At 33.6% G+C, this 18,482-nt stretch overlaps 1 protein-coding gene across 6 annotated transcripts in view; it reads left to right on the forward strand.

Annotated features, from left to right (window-relative positions):
• NBEA (neurobeachin) overlaps positions 1-18,482 on the forward strand; it is a 360,491-nt gene that overhangs the window by 307,787 nt on the left and 34,222 nt on the right. For all 6 annotated transcript variants that reach the window (XM_087721296.1, XM_087721298.1, XM_087721299.1 and 3 more), the window contains 2 exons: positions 2,240-2,392; positions 14,330-14,497. In XM_087721296.1, the coding sequence (XP_087577422.1) occupies positions 2,240-2,392; positions 14,330-14,497 (321 nt within the window). The remainder of the gene's footprint in view (positions 1-2,239; positions 2,393-14,329; positions 14,498-18,482) is intronic.

The raw sequence follows: 18,482 nt of genomic DNA on the forward strand, positions 1-18,482 counted from the left end.
TATTAATAGTATCTTTGGGTTGTAACATAGTTGGTAAAACAAACTAGAGAACATAAACTTGATCATATAAAGTTGGACATTTGATAAATAAAATATGAATAAATGAATAAAGTAAAATTTATTTAATGACATAAAATCTATTAGAATATATTATAATTTTAAGACTCCTTTGAATCTTTGTAATTCTTTAATAAAAAAACTCACTTGAAAAGTAGCTGCTTATTAAACATTACAAATTTTCATTATCTTACTACATAGTAGAAGAAAGGTAACAACTTAAAACATCAGATTATTATTGGGTTTATTTATTTTAGAAGCTTCTACAATTTTCCAAATCAAATTCAAAATGATAAGAAAGCAAAACACTATATAATATGTTATATACTACAGAACAGAATACCAACAAAAAAAACCCACATTAATGCTTTATAAGAAGCCAAGAAATAACAGGAAGGTTCCTTAGAAAAATAGACATAGAAGCTTATTTTCAGGAATGTATACTGTTCTGTTAACCATGTAAAATATGAAAGGCTATTGTTAAGAAATTGTTAATCCAATTTTGAATCCACAAGTATTCTGATTGTCTGTGTGTGCCACATTTTAAGAAAGATACACTAAAAGTGGAACTTGTGCAAGAGAAGGATGGTATGGATGATCGGGGAATTAAAAACCAATTTCTCTGAAGAGAGGACTGCAGGAATTCACATGTTTAGCCTGAAAACTGGGGAGATCTAGCATTTTTTAAAATATCAAATATTGTATTAAAAATATCACTTGAAATATAAAACATGGAATAATGTTTTATATTTCAGGAATGCAAATTCTATTTGAATGTTAGAATTAGCTTCCAATAGTCAAAATAGTCTGATAGTCATAGATAATTTCCAAGTGAAAGCTGGACAACCATGTGTTGTGAAACAGAAAATAGTTCAAAATGGAATGGAATATGTTTTAAATTCCAGACTCTGACAGGGAAGATTCAAAAATACCATATTTCTCCAAAAATAAGACAGTGACTTATTTTCTTTTGACCTCCCAAAATAAGCACTTGGCCTTATTTTCGGGGACGTCTTATTATTTTTGAAGTGCAGAGGTGGCGAGCGTGGTCACCTTGTGCCTGCTGCTGTGATGCAATATTTTTGGGGAGGTCTTATTTTCAGGGGAGGGCTTATTTTAGCACATGCACTCAAAAGCCCAATTTGTCTTATTATCCAGGGAGGTCTTATTTTTGGGGAAACAGGGTATAATTGACTGAAATGTCTGTTCTGATAGATTAGGAGATGCTGCTGATGATGTTCAGGTTTCTTGGATTCATCAACTTCACATACAATATCCACATAAGCCAAAGATTCCCCAAATACCAGTAGTGCCTATAAAATTGTCAGTCTTTGGGGATGAATTGGAACTCAGAGCAAGGGAAGAAGGTTTGTCCATTCTTGCCTTCCCTCTTTCATCTCAGCCTGGAGCTTGGACAGTGAATGCATGCTTCAGCACTTAATATTTATATTTATGTTTATACCTTTGAGATAACGGAAAGGTCTTTTCTATCCTCCCCTGGCATTGGATTTTGAGAATGGGGATTGTGATTTAAACGAATTACTAGCCCATTTTATAGAATTTTTTTTTACTAACTAGGATTGTTTTTTGTTAAAGAAGAGAGAGTTGAATGCTTTACTAAAGCCACTACAAAAAAAATGAGATAGGGTTTGTTATGCATGATTAGTTATTGAATAACCCCATGATGTTTCCTATTAAACCAGTGCTCTCCAACCTTTTGGGCAACAGGGACAGGCTCTGAGATGTGGTTTTGTGTGCTGCCTACATCCCATGGATGGGGCTTCACTTGTTTGCACGGTCCGGTTTCTGACATTTCTAAATCTCACAATCTGGTTGCATAATGAACATTTTTGTTTTGTCTGATAATAAGGGGAAATTGTTTAGTATGTAGTTATAGAAGGCCTCTTTTTTCTCCTTTTGAAAGTTAAGAAAATGATTTCACAGTTCCCTAGAACTGTGTCCACCATTCAAGACTCTGGTAGACCGGAACATAATATTTTAATCCGTTAAGAGAAAAATTACTAACATGTTTTAAAAATACAAATGTAATGTAGTAAGCAATGTAAAAAAGTTGAACTTCAAAATTAAATGCAACAATATAAGATTTCTTGAATAATTTTGTCTGTGCAAAAAACTACAGATTTGCATGATGAATAATAAAGCTTGTTTCTTTTGTAAACAGGAACTAATTCCAGAGTTTTACTACCTGCCAGAAATGTTTGTCAACAGTAATGGATATAATTTTGGAGCCAGAGAAGATGAAACTATTGTGAATGATGTTGAGCTTCCCCCTTGGGCCAAGAAGCCTGAAGACTTTGTCCGCATCAATCGAATGGTAAAAGATTTTTTTTTAATCAAGCTTGCTAACAAGTCCATGCAATGTATCATCTAATATAGTCTTATTTTTATTCACTATAAAGCAACGACATAAAATATAAGAAAAATATAAGAAAAGAAAACACACACACAGGAATTATTTGATTGCAACTATCCTGTATTACTGGGCTTTATGCTATGATTTTCATTGGAATTTTCTTCATGGAGGTTTATGATAAAACCATAATTTCCTTGATAAATGTAATTATTTTGTTCAACCTGATAAAGGTTCTTGCAGTCCCCAATAAAAATGCCATTGATTTCCTAAAATAAAAGATAAGTACAACAAATATTATGGGCTAGGATTAGTATAGAAAAATATTAACTTTTTATGCACACATATCTAATTCAGACTCAGTTTAATCAACAAATGAAACAATTATATCTCAAAATCCATATTTTTCAGAATATTGTGACAAAACCTAATCAAAGCAATGCACAGAAAAATATATTTATCAGAAAAGTTACATTAGGAAAAAAATGGAAAAAGTGCCAATACAAATATTACATTTGGAAAAGCAAATATAAAAATGCATAGATTCAGAAATAAAATGGCTCAGATGCCTTCCCTGTGTATATGTGTGCGCATGCAGCTGGTTCTCTGGCGTTTCAAGCTGAATTGTTCTCTGTATATTAACATGTACACATAAAATTATATATTTTTCATCTTAAGAGTACCACAAGACTTGGTTGTTTTTGCTGAAAAAAATTAATACACCTCTGGAAACTTTTTTATGATACAATATTATTTGCTATCTATGTTATCATAAATAATAATACAATACAATAGCAGAGTTGGAAGGGACCTTGGAAGTCTTTTAATCCAACTCCTTGCCTAGGCAGAAAACCTTATACCATTTCAGACAAATGGCTATCCAACATCTTCTTAAAGACTTCCAGTGTTGGGGCATTCACAACTTCTGGAGGCAAACTGTTCCACTGATTAATTGTTCTAACTGTCAGGAAATTTCTCCTCAGTTCTAAGTTGCTTCTCTCCTTGATTAGTTTCCACCCATTGCTTCTTGTTCTACCCTCAGGTGCCTTGGAGAATAGTTTGACTCCCTCTTCTTTATGGAATCCCTGAGATATTGGAAAACTGCTATCATGTCTCCCCTAGTCCTTCTTTTCATTAAACTAGACATACCCAGTTCCTGCAACAGTTCATCATATGTTTTAGTCCCCAGTCCCCTAATCATCTTTGTTGCTTTTCTCTGCACTCTTTCTGGAGTCCCCACATCTTTTCTACATCATGGCGACCAAAACTGAATGCAGTATTCCAAATGTGGCCTTACCAAGGCATTATAAAGTGGTATTAACACTTCATGATTCTTTCCCTCTGTTTATGTAGCCTAGAACTGTGTTGGCTTTTTTGGTAGCTGCTGCACACTGCTGGCTCATATTTAAATGGTTGTCCACTAGGACTCCAAGATCCCTCTCACAGTTATTACTATTGAGCAAGGTACCACCTATACTGTACCTGTGCATTTAAAACAATACTTTCCTAACCAGAATGGGGTGGTGAAGGAAATACTGGAAAGACCAAATTCTGGTCCTTCTCAACCACGGAAATTCATTAGTGTCTTTAAGAGAGTCACACACTCTCAGTCAATCTTTCTCAAACATGTATTGTATTGCAGGAGGAAGCAGGAAAGTCGAGGTTCTGAACGAAAGTCATGATATAAATTTTACAAACAGACAAATAAACATTTGACAAATATGAATTATATAATCCCAATAGTGCTTTTCCAAAAGGCAAAAAAATCCAAAAGCTAAAACTATAAAGCAGTGATGGCTAACCTTTTTGTCATTTCGCGCAACAGCACGTGCCCACACCCATAATGCAATGCACATGCTACTCCCCCTACATGCCCCACACATGCGCATGGAACTCTGCGCTCCCCATGCATTAGCCTCCCCCCTCTTGCCCATTTTTGGCTTTCGGGTTCATGTAGGAGGCTTTCCAGGCCCAAAATAGGGGGGGTGCCCCCTTGCGCCCTATTTTGAGCCTAGAAGGTTTCCTGCACCAACCTGGAAGCCAAAATAAGGCACGGGAGGGGGTCACGCGAGGCCCCAAAATGCAATGCAAGCGCCCCGTCCCACGCATGCATGCATGTTCACTGCCTGCACCCAAGCATGCCCGGCAGAGACCCAAAGACCAGCTGGCTGGAGGAGGCATACACATATGCACAGTGAAACTGGGCTGGGACGACAGCTAGCATTCCCACAGAGAAGGCTCTGTGTGCCACCTGTGACACCTGTGCCATAGGTTCTCCATCATGTGTATAAAGGATACAATCAATCAATCAGAATAGAGTTTGGTGGTCTTCTAGCCCAACCCCCTGCTCATCATTCAGACAAGTGAAATACAATTCTGTGTAGCTTTTCCCAGGAGTAAGCTCCACTATACACATAGGATTTGCTGCTGAGTAGGCATGCATTATAAATATAGAAAATAAATTATTATTTTATTTAATACATTTACTTTACAAATTATATTTTATATAGTTATGTATGTATTCAAGCCATTATTAAAATAATAACAATATTGAGAGTTAATTATATATGCTTTAAAAAATGTAAAATTATCCGTCTAACCCAGATGGCTGAATGCAATGCTTTTATGTCCATTATATTTTATACTCTAAATTAGAATTTATGGATGCTGAATCTAATAACACTATTTAAGGGTTACTTGTTAAAGTGCCTTTCCCAGAGCTGCTTTCTCTCTGCATAAATCAACACATTACAGAGGCTCTTCATAATTTATCCAGTAGTATAGTAGCACCCGTTCTCTTTTGTAAAAGAAAATGCTTAAGAAAGCATTTTTATGTCAGTATTAGATTTCTATGAAAATATTACAAATAATTCCTGTCTCACCTACAAAGCATATCTTTTGTGTCAGACAGCAAGTCTACTGAAGGCCTTCTTTTGAGTCCCTGGAGACATTTTCCTCAACCTAGCAACTTTAATAAGTGTGGACTCCCAGAATTCCCAAAGCAATTTCTGGCTGAAGAATGCTGGGAGTTGAAGTCTACACAGCTTAAAATTGCTAAGGTCATGAAGTATCTCCCTGGAGAAAAGCAATTAATCAGAATAGAATATAAATATGTGTATATCAATATGATTTTGTATAAGGCCATTTTCAGTGTTTCTAACCTACAATTGCTAAGGATATTTATATTGTTTGTCAGATAGAATACAGAACCTGTCATTATATTTTTCCAAATCATTTGTGAATGTTATGTTTATTTGAAACTCAGCTTTAAATTGAAATGGATGACAATTGTATTTATTGTTATGATTGATCTGATTAATATACCCTCTCATTCAGCACACAAATCATATTTAATAAGTAACAATTCCATTCAATTGTGTTCAGTTCTCAGAGACTGTTTGGACAAATCCCTGCAGTTTTCTTGGCAAGCTTTTCAGTAGTTTGCCATTGCCTCTATAACAATGTACAATTAAACAAAAAGAAAAACACGAAAACAGAAACACAAAAAATATGAACTGTAGGAAAATTCATCCAAGGGGGTCCATGCTAACTTCTCTTGGGTTTGCTTTAATTATTCTAATTATTCTAATTTACCCCACTTTCCCTTAGAAAATCAAAACAGGCTTGATGTCAGCCTTATCTGGTAGGTCAGGTCACAAAACAAACTCTACAAAACCTTTTCAGATTTTCTGGAGCTGTATTTTATTGGTTATATAGGCTATACTAACTAAAATCCTGAAAACTTGACAGCATTTCCCCCCATGCTTCTTTTACTCAAGACAGTTAAGAGGGCTAGTTTGGATTTCTTTCTAACGTTTTCTTCCTGTCAGGCTTGCTATCTCTCATCACATAGTTTCTCCAAGGTAATCTTTATGGCTCTTGAGCTTAGATATCTATCCATTGTTTTCTGTAATAAAGAGAATTTCAATGCATTCAGGTTCTCTGCTATCTTCATTTCTTTCAGTCTTTTGTTATCTAATAGCCCTATAGCTCAACCTCTTTGCGTGCTACTTTTTAATTTGAATATATTTAAATAGGTCCTTACCAGATGGTCTCTCTTTCTATAGTATGCTCCTTAAATTATTTTATTATTATTATTTCCTTAGTACAACTTTATACTTTCCCCCCATATATTATGTCCTTTTATCCTTCTTATAGCAACAGTCTTTCCATTATTTGCAGAAAAACTTCCCGGGTTTTATAGCTTCCTGAACACTATGGAAAGCCCTGTTGGTTCATATTAAATTAGTCATAAGTTGGTTGTTTGATTGATTATGTGCCATCAAATCAATGTCAGCTTTATTGCTTACCTAGATTTTCTTCAGGAAAATCTGTTCTTAAACTGGTTTTTCATGTCTTCCAATGCACTCTTCACCACTGCAAGTAAGTTCATCCAGCTTGCTACTAGTAATCCTTTCTGTGCTTCCACATTTCCCAGCATTGAACCCTTTTCCAGAAATGACTAAACCAATTTCAGTGGTTTAAAATAAGTTTCTGATACTGTGAAGAGATTTGGCTCTGTTGACATTTCTTTTCAGTCTCTTTTTCATCAATCTTTTAATTATTAATGGTTTCTTCTTCTGAAATGTGATTTGTGTAAAAGTGTCATACATTTGCATCAGTAGTGGGTTCCAGATCCCGTCGCAACCAGTATGCTGCGACAGGGCTGGGCATCTTCAGCGGGCATGCCACCGCCCAGTGACACTCAGCTGCTCGGCGGAGGTCGCGGAGGTGCTGTGCGCTGTGTGTGTGCGCAATTGGCCTGTTTGCCTCAAAAAGCGGTAAGGAAGGTGGGCAGGTGGGTGGGCCAAATGGCCCACCATTCTGGTACGGTAGCCACTGCTCCCAGCTACCACCTGTTTGCCTATACCAGGCCGTACCGCCCAGAATCCACCACTGATTTGTATACCTCCTAAATGTAATAGTATCATAATCATCATTTCCTATTGTTTTAATAATGATTATATCCTGGTCATTTCTTAGGATTTAATTTAAAGATGCCTCTTCTCTGGTAAGTTCCAAAACCCAGTTCTTCTAAAGCACATTAATTTAAGTTATTCAGAAATTTGGTTTCTTTGTCATGGCTAAGGCATAATGTACCCAATCTATGTGAAACCTCCAATTATTAAAATAAGTTACTTGTACTTCTGGTTTCATTCAACATCTCACAATTGTCGTTTAATCAGTGGATGATAATATATCTCTAGATCTAATTTACATTTGGGAACAGATATTGCCACCTATAGTTATTCTATGAAGGAAGCTAGTCTTTTTTTCAGTATGTTAATTTTTATATATTAGCAATACTTTCCCCATTGTAGTCTTCTCTCCTGTAGTCTGTAGTCTTTCCCCATTGTAGTCTTCTCTCCTGGCACAAAAATTTGCATTCCAAAAACAAATAAGAATTCTTAGTTCTTGATTTGGAGCTTTCTAGTACTAGCAGAGAAATAACTATACATATACTCACTCTCAAATATCATTGGCACTATATTTGTCTTTTTTTGTTTCATTGATGTGACAACTCCAGTACTTACCCCTTGTAGTATTTCTTGAAATATCCTCACTTTTCTAACTGGATGCTGCCCAGCATCTCTCATCTTTCCTCCAGGGAAGCATACTTCTACCATATTTTTCATGTTATACAGAAGCAGCCAATCTCCATTTCACTTCAAGTGGAATATCCTGTTCTTATATAAGTCTGCCTTTTCTCCAATGATTTCCATGGCACATGAATCTAAAAACTTCCACTTGATGCCACAGTGTTGTCAATATCTAAATGGTTCTGCACTAGATCAGCATAGCATACTTTTCTTATTTCTCTTGGATTTCAGTCTGATATCTAAGATGAAATAAATATCAGATGTTCTCTTTCCCCAAGCTCATGACAAAATCATGACAAAAATTATATAAGCCATCACAATATTTGATATATATGATTCCCTGAAACAAACAAAATGTTAAAAAGTTATGCCATTTAGTTACGCTGTTTAGTTACTTAATTTGTCTAAATTATATTATGTACCAAAAATATTTTTACAATCTCCAAGGTATGTTACAACTTTTGAGCATCTTTAATGTTTGCAAATTGAAAGTTGAAAAATTTGGCATACTCTGACACATACCGGCTCTTCCCATATCAACAAAGAGAGAGTATCAAGATCAAGGGAAGCGGTAGTATTATTCTATACTGCACTGGTGATGCCACATTTGGAATACTATGTCCACTTCTGGTCATCATAATGCAGAAAAGTACTAATACAATAATCTCTTATTGAAAAAATTCCTGTGCAGATTGCTCTTATTAAAAACGCTAGAGGAGTGATTATATTCAGTAACTTTTAGGATGTGTTTCAGTGGATTTTAAGAGCATTCAATTTATACATCAGTGATTGTTGGCTCAGTTTAATTTATCCATAGCAAGCTGGACTGATTACTACTGACATAGCCATGAAACATTAATAAAGCATTGTGTTCAATGCTAACATGATTATGGCCTGACCTCAATGATGTCACAGAGGACAGAAACAGTAAGTGTTCCTGCTAACATTACCCTAATGCTGGGTTCATCAATCATAATCTACCAGTTTACAAAAAAGGGAAGAAAGCTTTTCACAGATGTGACTTCGTAGTCTTGCTGAGCTTTTTGATCCCAGAAGACTTGTGGTGGCATGAGAGTCTGAAATAAAGCAGGTTTAGAAACAAGCCAAGCATGTTAAATCAAGGTAAAAAACTGTAATGTAAAACACACAGAGACACAGCAAAGCCTTTAAAGCAAGCATTTGTAATTTCAAGACATGACCAGTTGTAATCCAAAACTAATTATGACAATGTTTTGATTATTTAAGGCACAGAAATTGGCATACTACAAATTGCAGTGCTGAATATAACAAACAGAAATATACTTTCAGATTCAAGAAATATCTTCCTCTACCTAATATGCTAGTTTTGTCATTTAGAAAATATATAGATATTTTATAGAAGTCCAAGATCACGTCCATATTCAATATATTTTCTCCCTTCCAATTTGCTTCTTAAACAGTCATCTATTTATGTGTATTATTCATATCTTGTCCTTCATATTTTCCATATATTCGCCTTCTATTTGATCTTTACAATGACATTTGATACTTTGATCATCACAGTTATTTGATTAAATAAGGCCAAATGGTTGTAGGTAATCCAATAGATTCTTTTGTTTAATAATTACTTAAATCAGGATCTCAATAATTCTAATTCAGTATTTTAGCCTCTGTATTTACAAAACTGGGACGTGATCTTCAAAAGTTCCTTCAAAAGTTATTATAAAGCTGTAATTGTTCACATAAGTGAGAATAAAAATTAATAAATATATTTAGAATATTTGATTAGATCTAAATAAGAATTTCATGAATTTATTGTAATTTTAATTGAAATAAAAAATAATGTTTAGTTTTGTCATCCACAAAGCAAGCCATCTTATTCTGAATCTCTAATTTAGTATCATTTATGAACAAACTATAAAATATGAATCCCTACACTGTTGATTTCCATTTTAATTTGCCTATTGATAATAAACTTGTGATGGCCTCTTCTACATGCCAAAAAAGATTGGTAGTAACATACACAGTATTTTCTGTGACAGCACCCTAAGAGAAAATATAATTAATAACATACAGTGAAACTTTTATCCAATTAATCAATTAAGGTAACAGGTATTCATTATTCCCAATTGCCTGTTCATCCAATGACTGTATTACCTGCAGTAATATTACTACCACAAATTATAAATTTGCGGCATTTATGTGATTTGCATTTACAATGGAGAATCTATCTGTTACATCTGAAGACTATTGCATCTGTTAAATAAAAATTACATTGCATATAATAATTATGTAATTCTGACATCCTTCTCCTCACAACCTTGTTTAACACACATACCTAGAATTGCTGCCATTCTCTGTAGTCCTATATTTGTTTACTCTGAAACAAAATTTACTGGATGCAATTGGACTAGCTTCCATTTACTAGGGCATACAATTGTAACAATGATTTAAGAAGAAAAAAATATTGTAAGCTTTTATTTTGTTTAGCCATTTTTTTGCAGAATATTTTTCTCATATTTAGCTAGTAATGTTATTTTCTGATTAATATGGATGACTACTGGCAGATAAAATCATATGGCTCAAGGCTATATTTCTACTGCTAAACTGAACATGCATTTTTATTCTAAATAATTTCCATCTGAAACCTGTGCATGCTCATGTTCTGTGTGTATAATGGTTAATGTTAGAAATATTGAAAAAAACAGGCTGAGGCAGTAACAAAACATAAGGCTTCAAAATCTTGCTACCCACTATCTACCCGTTTCCTTTTATGAAATTCATAATAACTTGGTACTGTTTAAAATTCTATAAATCAGGGTTTGGTTTAAATATACATCTACACCATTCTTCAAGAGTAGAAAAATGGCATACACATTGTAAAATTATAATCTGTAATTGGAATAAAAAAAGCCAGGATTTTACAGTTGGTGCTCTACAATCCAGTTAACCTGGAATAGTACTTCTTAAACTGATTGAAATCTATTGCCTCACCAGGTTGATTTTAACAAACTATTCTAATGAATTAAGACTGGGAACAAAGGCTTTTGCTGCATTTGAAGAATTATATGGCCAGTAAGAAGCCACAAAGCTCATTAGTATTCTTAATTTTATAACTTGCCTTTATTTTAATTTGAAAATATGGTATACAGGGATAGGAATATATTTTCTTAAAGAGGCAGATGAATATGATGACAGAAAGGAATTTAGCAACAGACTAAGATAAGATATGATAAGATAAGCTTTATTGTCACATTTTGCTGAGAACACACTGATACACATAAAAAAATGAAATTCTGACACCCACTCTCAAAAGAATACACACACACAGTGTTCTTCACTTTGAAAGAAAAATTAGATTTTTCAAGTATGTGATGAAAGATACCTGACTTGATTATTTGGTGACCTAATATAATTTAAACCTAAATACTATTGCTCTGCTATTGCTATTATAATCCTTTTGAAAAAGAAAAAGAAGTATAAACTTAATATGAATCAACAGAGTGATATGCAAAAAAGGAACTGTAATTTTATTTCTTATTTATTTATTTGGTTGTTTTAGACTGCATCAGTCTATGTTCCAAACTAAAAGAAATAATAGTTCCAATTTATTTTGCTTTGGTCAGATCCCAATCAACTAGTATCCAGATTTTGACATAATTTTTAAGGTTTCAGAGAAAACCTTAATAGATTCCATTTTCCAGGGTTCATGGGACAGTAAAAAGAAAAAAAAAGTATAATTTTACAATTGAACCAATAACATGCGGAAATGACAGAGTCCTCTTAACTGGTTTCCTTTAAAGCTGAGTCTCAATAGGTTCTATCAAAGATGCTTTGATTTGAATGATTGTGCTAGATTCAATAACATAAAATAAATATTTTTTAATAAAAAATTTATTTTCAAACATAAACACGCAAGACATATAACATAAAAAACCTCTTCAACTACATACAGTGGGTCGATTGGTTATAAAATCTTTCTCCGTCCTTTCCATAGTCATCACTTGAGCTTTATCAAAAATCACTTATTGTCAATCAAATATCTTTGTATACATTATTATTGTACTTCATTTGTTTAATTATCATTATTGTTTCACCATTTTAAACAAGGTATTCTAAACATGAATCCATGTATCTTATGATAATTCATTATATCATCTTCAATATATCCAATAATAAAGAATTTTTTGTATCCTATTCTAAATCATTCTATTATTTTAGCATTAATAACATTCTCTAATAATTTTCAATTCCATGGTTTTTCCATTATTAGTATCATCAATCTAATATATATTTATACAAATTATTATAATTGTTAAACTTCCATTAAGCATAGCTATTACATCCTTTTTATATGAGGCATATTAAATTTGAAGTAAATTTATATTATGGCATTTCATTACATCATCCTGAAATCATCCAATGATATTACATCTTTATATTCTCTTCTATATAGAATTATTTATCTTTTATAGAAAGGCTTTTCAACATCATCTCCATTATTCTCACTTACAGTTTATATAAAATTTCATATTATCAATCTAGTATATAAATGCTTTATTATCATTATTGATCATTTATTTTACTATAGCTATTATTACTTTATCTTATACATAATACTCAACATTTAACTACATTTAACTAAATTTTATTGTGACATTTCATTTCATCATCCTGTATCCTTCCAGAAATAGTGCAGTCCAATATCTCTTGCCATTTGTAGAATCTGTATTCTAAGTGTTTTCTTGATAAGTCTTATGTGGACTTCTCTTGACAACTTGTTGTTCATTGGATATCTTAAAAGAATTCGAAACCCTCCATCTGTTCTTTCATCTGCTTGACTTTTGTTATCACTGGTGCTTCTGCCGAAATTATTCTCATTGTCTCTGCCAAATTTTCTCCCCTATCTTCATCTATGTTTTGACATCTGAGATAGAGTTCCAATTCATCGATTTCTCCTTTCCGTATTCCGCACTTATCATTTCCCTCCACACACGATTTGCTGTCAATGTCAACAATTTTCTTACCACTTTCATATGTCTCTGTAATTTTTTGAACTCTGTCCTCAAATTTCATCATTGTTTTATAAGTATTCTCAACTCTTCCCTCCGTACTTTCTATATTTTGATATTTTGTATTTTGATCTATAAATTCAAGACTCTTTTCAATTCTCTCTGTAGTTATTAAGAGTTTTTGAATTTCTAACATAATTTTTTGCAATGTTAGTTCCTTTTCTTCTTCATATAGTGCCATTTTTCCAAGTTATAAACACTGCCACTAAAACATCCAAGGCTTTTGCTAGGTTTCAAATTCAGTGAAGTTTTTTCCACTGACCCTTTCAGTAGACCAAGCCGATAGCTTTGTAATATCAGATGTTGCCAAGCCTCTAGCCACTAGTGTTACATCTTTTCCCTCTGTTTTTGGCTCTCTTTTCTAAACTCTGAGCTCCGGAAAGGGTTTTTCTCCAGAAAGAGAAAAAAAATTTTTTTAAAGATTACGATCCGGCTGAGCCTTGCGAGGAAAGAGGTTTTTAATCCACAAACACAAAAAAAAAATTGGGAAAAGTATAGAGGAAGAGGGGGGGAAGACCAGTCCAGTTTAAAAGTAAGAGGCATTTGTAAAAATCCATCCATAAAAAACAAACAATTAAAGTGAAAAAGATAACACAATAGTTTTAAACTAGAGTAAATTTGCTGCTTGTTCCCTTCTGTCTTCAATTTTATTTTAACTCTGAGTCTTTTGGATTTTCTCTTCTCTAATAATAAAGATTTTTCTCACCATTTTGACACACTGTCTCTCCTGTGCTGCTGCCGTTTCAGGGGCTTGTCCCAACTTTCTGTAGCCATATTGGCTGCTTCTCTTGTAGCAGGCAAAAAGAGCTTTTTCCTGGATCAATCAGGGGCTTTGCGATGCCCCTGAGATCAGCAGGACATACCCTTCACTATCACCGTTCCTTCAGAACAGTTTAGATCCAAAAGGATCATCCAGCAACAGACATATCGACAGCAATCCTGGAGCCCCAAGATTGCATGTCATGCCGTTGCGACGTCAAGCCCCACCTCATAAAATAAATATTTTAATACCTCTATTGATGTTTCCCAATAAGCTCTCAATAGAGCAAAAAGCATACATGAAGAACTGAATGCCAATAAAAGCTCACAAAACATGCATTTACAAACTTTGTAGCAAGCATATTATGAATTTTAAAGGAAATTCTGAGAAGACATCTTGTTATGCCATTGGCTTTGTAAAAGAAATAGAAAATGGTACTTGTATGATAAGCATTTTTTTTCCTTTTTCATCCTCTCGATTTTATTTCTAGGCTCTGGAAAGTGAATTTGTATCTTGTCAGCTTCACCAATGGATTGATCTCATATTTGGCTATAAGCAGCGTGGGCCAGAAGCAGTGCGGGCACTTAATGTTTTCCATTACTTGACATATGAAGGTTCCATAAACCTTGACAGTATCACTGATCCTGTCCTCAGAGAAGTAAGTACCTCACACTTTTTCCCTTCAGTTATGATAAATGTATCTTAAAATTATTAATTGCTGCTCTTCATTTTTTAAAAATGAGTTATTTTGTTTTATTTTGTAATCCCATAATACATTTAGTGCTCATCTTACAACAGTTTGTTGGGTGACCAATTGAAGTTACAACAGCTCTGAAAAAAGTGCTTATGACCGTTTTTCACATTTATGACTATTACAGCATCCCCACGGTCATGTGATCAAAATTCAGCACTTGGCAACTGACTCATATTTATTATGATTACAGTGTCCCAGGGTCATGTGATCACCTTTTGTAACAAAGTTAACTGGAAAGCAGAAATTCATTTAACCGTGTTACTAACTTAACAACTGCAGTGATTCACTTAACCACTGTGGCAAGAAAGGTCATAAAATGGGGACAAAACTCACTTAACAAATGCCTCACTCAGCAACAAAAATTTGGGCTCAATTGTGGTCGTAAGTCAAGAACTACCTGTACTTCAAAATAAAAAGGTGTCTGTATAACTGCACTTGGTCAAGCTTATTTGTTGTACCATAAATTGCCATCTGTATCTTGAATAATTGATTCAAGGCAGTGAAAGAAGGAAATCTGGTTTAAAAATTTATTTCTCTTTTGAGCTTATATGAAACAACATATATGTTATTAAAATGTAGATTAGATGTTGGAGAACTTTGCTGACATTACAAATATCCCTTTGGATTTTCTACAGTTATATTGATTTAATGATCAAGTGAAGTTAAAATGGGTTATATGTTTTTTCTAACATGTTATATTTAGTAAATTACTAACTAGAAGAGTTGGATATTTTGAAATCCATACATATGTACATACTGTTTTTGTTTTTATTTGTTTATTCATTAATAAATGCACAGAAAATAAAATAGCCCAAACACGAATAAACATGCAGGTTTCTTTTAGCATGTTTGTATAGTATTTTATAGCACTTTTTAAAAAAAATGGCTTCTGCAAAATGTCCTTCAATGTATTGCCTCGTAGCTTGTCAATTTATCTTAGGAAAATTATTATTAGATTAACACAGAAATATAAAACATTCTATTTCAAAATTCACTTTGGTTGAAAAGTGTGAAGATGCAACAGCTGCAAGATGAGTGTTGTTGTGTTGAGGCTGCATACATAAGCTTCCATGCCCTATGATATCTGCCATCTGTTGTATGCAAAACAAGCAATAATTTAAACAAAGGCAGTAGAATACTTGTAGCTTTCTTTCCCCCCCCCCCAAAAAAAAACCAAGAATCCAGAATTTTATAGTTAATTAGTTAATTATCTCACAAACTAAATATTACAATATATTTCTGTAACATTTCTACAGTTTAGGCTATGTTATACATTATGAGATATTAGAACCCTATTTCATGGTAATTGAAGGCCTTCATGGATTGTATTCATGCAGTCATTGAAAAAGTTGAAATATTTTTTATCTTTCATTTTAATATTGGAAAGGCAGGCTATAAATTTAACAAATAAGTACTTTAAATGATTTGGATCTAAATTTAATTCATCATCCCAACTCACTCAATGAAACCCGAGCAACTCACTCTCGTTTATTTCAGGAAGTCTAATAAATTAACTATGAACATATCAAGAAAGAAACTTCTTGAAGAGAATTTTTGAGGACAAGGATTAGGATAGCATTTCTCCATTTCCAATTATCCTCCCTGAAGTAGTTATAAGATTTTTTAGGATTTCTATTCTTTTGCGTGTGTTTGTGTGTTATTGTTCAGCTTCCTTCTGATACAGGTAATCCTAAACTTAACAACCATTTGTTTAGTGACCATTTGAAGTTGCAATAGCACTAAAAAATGTGACTTACAGGAGCTTCTCCCACTTATGACCATTGCGTAATCCCCAAAGTCATGTAATCAAAATTGACAACTGGTATTTATTTATGATGGTTGCAGCATCCTGAAATCATGTGATCACCATTTGCAACCTTCTCAGCCAGCTTCTGACAAGCAGAGTCAATGAAGAAGCTGAATTTGCTTAAGGACCATAAAAAGCCTAACAGAGAATATTTGTGCTGACAGTAAACATGTACCAAGTTATGCTTTCCTTATTTTTTTCTATAAATTATTATCAGATCTGATTAAACTGTAAGATTGATTTACTGTATAAAGAGATTAGGGACAAGGTAAAAATAATCTTCCTTTTGGAAGAGGAGTCATATTTCATTTTGCCCTCCTCGTGCACACACACACACCCCTTTCATAAAAGGCTAATTTAATACTTAGAGGTTTTTCTCCCATTAGATGTATTGTATTCCATGGGCAAGCCAAACCACTTTTCTTTAATTATTGTATATATGTCCAGATATTATTTATAGTCTAATGAAATGGTGCTTCATTGGGGGATAAGAAGGAACTATTGTTAGAGATACACACAAATTAGAAACATAGCAAACTCTAGTTTCATCAGATAACATTTACAAGAATCCTGATGTAATGCTAGTTTCCCTTTTTTCAAAACCAAGAAATTTAGTAAAATGAAAGATAAAATGTAATAAACATCTCAAGGATATTGATTTGTTTTTTTCCTTGACAGGTGAAATCATAGTTACAGCACTAACCACAGCAATTATTGCATTAAAATGTCACGAAATTAGAGGTCAGAATAAGAGATAATTTTCTTCCATATGTCAGATTAAAAGTTGACATTCTTTGACAGCACAGGATTTCTAGCTGAGAAATTATGACAGCTTAACTCATCTTGCACGTGTACAACAGTAATTGATAATGAACTTTTCCATGACAGCCCTCTCCTGTGGAGAAACATGACAGAACATCTCTGCTACGAAGTCTGCATCCCTGTTTAATATGTAAACAGCAGTTGCATTAGACCCTCGATGTTGTTTGGGATTGTCTTTACTATTGGTGTACATTATAAATCCAACCAATGTTTTTAGCCTTTTCAGCTATCATCAGAATACTGGTTGTGAGAATGTTAATGTATAGAATTAGTGGACACATTGAATGTAGATTACAGTGTAGTATTTCAAAGTTTTTGTATACAATTTCTCGATTGTTTTCTTTTATTTTAGGCACATTGTCATATGTACAAAGAAATATCCTTTGCAGTACTTTCATTAGCACTCATGAACTGTGTGCAAGTTTCCATTTGGAAATATTGCAACAGCTCTATGGAGTCCTTCATGCTCTTTAAGCTTGCTTGCTTGCTTGTGGATATTTGATTGCCCAACTAGAGAATATCATCAGTGCTAGTGAGCATGGGGTTTGCTCCCTGTTTATTTACAGTAGCTTGCCCTGCCAGTGTTGTTGGGGCTGTAGTTTTCTTTCTTTCTTTCTTCCTTCCTTCCTTTCTTTCTTTCTTTCCTTCTTTCCTTCTTTCTTTCTTTCTTTCTTTCTTTCTTTCTTTCTGGTATTGTTTTCTGTTTGATTGTTTGTCTAGTATTAATCACTGCTTATTGAGATATTTTATGCTGGAGGGAATGTGTTCTAGTCTCATTTTCTTCTTTGCTTTTTTGTCTCTTTTGAGTAGTGTGTAAATATGGTTTATTTCTATATACATATCTGTTAACAGCTGATTGTCTGAATGGCAAGCTTCAATAAATTTTCTTAAAATTTTAGGAGTTATCTTGGTCTATAATACTCAGTATTTCAGTCGAACTTGTAGTTGAGTATAAAGCCTTGTAATATTAAGGAATTTACATCATGTTTACTGATTGCTAATTAATATTCATGGATGTGCTCCGCTGCTCTTCGGAGTATCTGTTCTAAATATTGGCTGTTACACTCCATTGTATGTTACAATTACGTCTTATCTTTTTCTTCTTGGACTGCTAGTCTTTTGGTTTACTTAAGATATTTTGGAGGGCTTTAGTTTAATCACGTGCTACAGTGATGCCATGTATTATAATAGTCTGTGTTTCTGAGATGTTTTTGATATATGGTCATGTTATTCTTTTCAATACCTTGTGTTAACTACTGT

This window comes from Thamnophis sirtalis, unplaced genomic scaffold, assembly GCF_051295495.1.
Source record: "Thamnophis sirtalis isolate CommonGarterSnake01/CBP01778 unplaced genomic scaffold, rThaSir2_p1.2 scaffold_8, whole genome shotgun sequence".
NCBI lineage: Eukaryota > Metazoa > Chordata > Lepidosauria > Squamata > Natricidae > Thamnophis > Thamnophis sirtalis.